The 5379-nt window shown below is 38.5% G+C and overlaps 1 protein-coding gene across 1 annotated transcript in view; it reads left to right on the top strand.

Annotated features, from left to right (window-relative positions):
• Positions 1-5379, top strand: part of GRK7 (G protein-coupled receptor kinase 7) — a 39564-nt gene that overhangs the window by 5184 nt on the left and 29001 nt on the right. Inside the window, exons 2-3 of the mRNA XM_019503581.1 lie at positions 105-585; positions 1054-1491. Coding sequence (XP_019359126.1) covers positions 105-585; positions 1054-1491 — 919 coding nt within the window. The remainder of the gene's footprint in view (positions 1-104; positions 586-1053; positions 1492-5379) is intronic.

Raw genomic sequence — 5379 nt, 5'->3', positions numbered from 1 at the left:
GCGGGTCTGGATAACCTGATCGCCAATACAGCATACCTGCAGGCCCGGAAGAGCACCGATGGAGATGCCAAGGAGATTCAGCGGAGACGTAGGAGCCTCTCACTACCCAAAGCTAACCATGAGATCAGGCAGTCTATTCCTGCTGATTATGAGAGCACCTGTGAAGTGCAGCCCATTGGCAAGAAGATGTTCAGGGAGTTCTTAGAGACTGTGCCTGAATATGTCATAGTCAAGAACTTTCTGGATGAAGTGTCCAGATGGGAGGTGGCGGAAGACAGCACCAAGAATAGTATTGTAGAGAGCCTATTCACTAACTTTCTCAAGTCTGGCTCCAGCAGCTATCTGGCCTTCATAAGCTCAAACCTGGCCAGCAAATGCCAGGAAGCCACTGAAAAGGATTATGAGAATGTTGTGGAGCTGGCCAAGCAGGAGAGCAAGGCATTCCTCCAGGACAAGCCCTTTCAGGAATTCCAGAACAGTCGTTTCTATGACAAGTTCCTTCAGTGGAAAGTCTTTGAGAAGCAGCCAGTAAATGAAAAGTATTTCTATGAATACCGGGTGTTGGGCAAAGGCGGCTTTGGAGAGGTAGGCACTCTACTTTGGAAGGCAACTCCCACCCCCTCCCCTTCTTCCCTAAGACAATAGATGGGTTTGGGCAATGCCAGGAGAAGCCTATAATAGACTAAGTAGATGGCCAGTGCCTTAAAAAAAATCACTTCCTTAGACTCCATAATATGATGTAACTCCATTTTTGGCAAGTGGGAGGCTGTCCCAATACACCCACATTTCTGTTTTCATGGTGTTATTTTATCCAAACCTAGATAAAACAGGCTCTCCAGAGAAAAAATTAACTCTACATAGAGCCATCCAAGTAAAATGGACCAATTTCCTATTCTTCTTATATCCCCTTGCTAATGCTGCCCATCACATGAATCACAAACAGTGCCCTCTTGCACTTCATGCTTTTCCAGGTCCTACCCACTGCCATTCTTGTTTCACCTCCAGTGTGTGCATATAAACTACTTACTTTCACTTTGTATCTTTCTCCTCTAGGTGTGTGCCATCCAAGTAAAAAACACTGGCAAGATGTATGCTTGTAAGAAACTAGATAAGAAGAGGTTAAAGAAGAAAAGTGGGGAGAAGATGGCTCTGCTAGAGAAGGAAATCTTGGAGAAGGTCAACAGTCGTTTTATAGTCTCCCTTGCCTATGCCTTTGAGAGCAAAAGCCACCTATGTTTAGTCATAAGTCTCATGAATGGAGGGGATCTTAAATACCACATCTACAACATTGGTGAGAGGGGCTTGGAAATGAGCAGAGTCATCTTTTATTCAGCTCAGATCACCTGTGGGATTCTGCATCTTCACTCCATTAACATCGTGTACAGGGACATGAAGCCAGAAAATGTCCTTCTGGATGATGATGGCCACTGCAGGTTGTCTGACTTGGGTTTGGCAGTGGAAGTGAAAGAGGGGAAACCCATCAACCAGAGGGTAAGTGCAAGTTCACTGTGCAGGGAAGAAAGGAGGGAAACCATTCTATTTCTAATACGTTATGAGAACAAGTTTTAATTCTTTAGGATTTGTTCTTCACTAAAGACCTTATGTGAACATTTCATTCTAAGTGACAGTTGGTAAGAGGATTTGTTAATTAACTCTTTGGCTGCTAGATACAGTAACGCAACTTACCTCTTCACAGAGAAATAAAAGAACAAATCCATCTGTTATTTCTTTTGGAATAGCCCCTTAGCTCAAAATAGGCATTTTAGAGGTACTAGCACAGATACCTTGCAACTGAGACAGGTTACTTTTCATGAGCTACAGTGCTTAATTAGGGATCTAACCAGAGTGGTTTGTTTGTGTAATGAGAGAACCAAAGGTATGGTTCCTTCCTAGGGGATAGGTGTTTCTTCCATTTCCTATAGTTTTTGTAAATCTTAATATTGGTGGTAGGTAGTGTTACATGTGCATGGAGCTGTGTAAGAAGTGATCTATGTGGCACCCATACAAAGAAAATTTCCTGACCCCAAAGCCTGTAGTTTAAAGATATGTGAAAACTAAGTGAGGTTTGAATGGAAGGGTGTGAAAATAAGAGAAAAAAACAATGATGGTTGGTTATTTTTGCTACTTAAATTAGAATGTGCAGCACATTAGTGATATCTGTAGCAATGATTATACACTGATCCAGATTTAAAGTGGTAATGTCATGAGGGTTACACAAGAAAGGTGTATTATGTTACATAGATATGGTAAGCATGCTTATTTCTATTTGACCAGAACATATACACATATACAATGAGTGACTGTTTTAAGGAGTATCTTAATTATTTGAAAAAACAGCAGTTTGTAATGTTATTTTTAGAGGTACTACACTTAGAGCCCCTAACTAGTTACATTATATTTGTACTGTGTCTCATACTATTCACAAGACTGCTTGTACAAATTACAATTAGATGTATGCATACAAATGTAAACAATTGCTACTAGTTTGGCATGGTCACTTGTAAAATTAGAAGCTGTTCCAGAAAATATATTTTTCTGTGGCCAATATATATTTTACTATAGATCTGAAATGACTACCATGTCCTAAAGCTAATTGCAGAAGTTGGATAACATGACTGAAGTGTTCACTTGAACCTTACCACGAGCAGCTCAAAAACTTGTATTCACTACCACAGTGCAATAAAAACATAATTATAAAGCATTTTCAATTTCAATGTAAAAGTTATAAATAATTTATTTTTAATGCTTTATAATGTATTGAAGCCCAGTCATTGCTCTACCACTTAAAAACAGTTCTGTCTTTGAGACCCCAAATAGACTTAAACCAACTGTGTTGGAGGACCTTATTACAACCTGGTCGTCCAACAACGTATTTAAAACATGGTTCCATTTTGTAATAAAATAGTTTCTAATCATGTTTAAATCTTGTTTAAAAGCATGCTATAGCTTTAGAGATGCTAGGTATCATTGTGTCAGGATGGAACTATGCTTTAACCATAAGGAACAGCTATGTTGCAAACATTTTTCCTAAGTAACTGTTATTACAATATTGATGACTTTTATCATGATCTTTTCTGATAAAACGTGTATTTCTATCTCCTGTACAGAAAAATAAAAATATTTATTTATCATGTTTGATGGATATGTACATACCGATCATTCATTATAAATAAATATTTTTATTTTTATTATATATACATATCCATTGTGCATGATAAATAAATATTTTATTTATTTATTTATATCCATCATGCGTGGTAAATAAATGCTTTCATTTGTCTGTATGGGAGATATAGATAAAAGTTTTATCTGAACAGATGAAAATAAAAGTCATCGATGTTGTAATGACAGTTATTTAGGGTCAGTGTGTATGTGAGAGAAAACTATCTTATTACATCCATTTCAGTTACCCTTAAAGATGACATATAAAGAAAAAGTTTCACTTTTTTTCTTTGTGATGTATAATGCATTCTAATGTGTTAGAATGTTTTATATTTGTTTATGCATTTTTCCTGTGTTTCACCTTAATAAGAGCAGTAGTATGAAGTGTTACCTTCCTTGTTTTTGCTGAAATACTCCCTAAAGAACTGGAGAAAGGAGTCTTCTCAAGCCCATATTGTGATACTTTACTCATAGTAATTAGTACCTCGTGCCAAAAGTAATGCTACTGCAGTCAGTGGGCCTCCCGTTATTATGATTTTCAAATGTAGCTAAGCACCTAATTTCCATTGGTTTAATGTGAGCAAAGTGCCTAGACACTTTGGAAAAACCCCAGTAAGCACTTTTATATTTTTAGGCATATAAATATCTTTAAGAAATCTGACCCTTTGTGACTGTCTAAATTTGCTTGAGTTATCTATAAAAAGGAGATAACTTTGATTTTATATATTAAGCCAGGTGATCAAAACTGGTATTAAAACAATGGCATTAAAATGTTGCAAAAAGTCTTCAGCATTTTGAGTAGGCCATATTAGATGTTCAAATTTGGTGCCTCAATGTAGGCATATTAATTCATATTTGAGCACCTAAAAAATGCCTGGATTTTCAGAGATGGACAGTTTCAACTTTCATTGAAGTTCGTCAGTACTTGGCACCTTAGAAAATCATGTCTTCTTTAGGTATCTGAATATGGAGCAGATGTCTGGCTTTTAGCACCATATTTAAAAATGCTGATCCCCTATGTTTTGGCAGTAACCATACAACTATGAAATATACATCTCATTATATCAGAATTGTAAAATGTCATGTATAAGAATAGTGATATTTTGTCCTGTTTGTGCTGTAAATTACATAAGTTTGTGTGACGACTTTCATAGCCACACCCCATAGTGCTCTAAGCACTGAAGCATTATGCAGTGCTACAAAAATAACATCTGTCAATGGCATTGGAAACAGTTGTAAATAAATAAAGGACTAGTAGTAATTTTAAAGTTTAGACAACTTTAGTGTCTGTAAGGAAATGCTGCTTAGTTTTTCTCAGCAGCCAGCTGGTTCCAGCATCCAAAGCCTTATAGATGGAATTGCAAATTCCTTTAAAAAGTTCCTGATTTGAAGATGCCTAAAGAATATCTAAAAAGAAGAGTGATTAAGAATTATATGTAGTGTCTGAGCAATATATTAATTTTCCTTAGAGTGAGCATACAGCAAACCTGGTCTTCTAGATATGCATAGCTCCATTCTTTTATGTAGAAGTGTGCATATGTTAGCTTACTTGGGTAACCCTCCTCCAAGTATTAGCTTTCTATAGTACCAAGAGTAAGCCTTGTGCTATAGGAGTCACAAAATTAGAGGGAAGTGGTCAGTTTTTGTTATGCCCTTCATAATTATAAAGTAATCAAGCTTCTTAGGCATGCTTTATGCAAGCTAAATACTGTATTTACTCAAATCCAAGATGAGTTTTCTTTCCCAGTCAGCATAGGGGGGAAATAGCCAATCTTGGATTTAAATACTGGTCCAGGCCAGATGGTGACTCAGCTCTGGCTTTAGCCCCAAGCCCAGGACTCAAGCCTGAGCTGAGCCACTGCTTGCCTTGGCCCGAATGGCTTGTTTGGCAGGGGAGAGTGTAGGGGAGACCATGGGAGGGGCCTGTTACCTGCCTTCTTACACCTTGCCAACCATGCCTATGCCTGCCTCCCCCACTCCCTGCACTCACTGCCTCCCCCACTCCCTGCTCTCCCTCCCATCTATCTGGTCCTGATCCCCCTTACCTTCTGCTCCAGTTCTTGTCCTGACCTTGCTTTACCCTGGACTGACTGGGTGAGGTCAGGCCAGGGTCACACTGCTGCTGACTACAGCAGAGAAGTAGAACTGCAAGCAGAAGGTAAATGGAGTCAAAGAATGGGGTAGTATGCATGGGGGGAAAGCAGGGGGGGTGGGTAG

This window comes from Gavialis gangeticus, unplaced genomic scaffold (genome assembly GCF_001723915.1).
Source record: "Gavialis gangeticus isolate Ggan-Ray unplaced genomic scaffold, GavGan_comp1, whole genome shotgun sequence".
In the NCBI taxonomy this organism is placed as follows: domain Eukaryota; kingdom Metazoa; phylum Chordata; order Crocodylia; family Gavialidae; genus Gavialis; species Gavialis gangeticus.
Note: the sequence above shows the minus strand (reverse complement) of the source record. Positions and strands in the feature narration are given on the sequence as shown.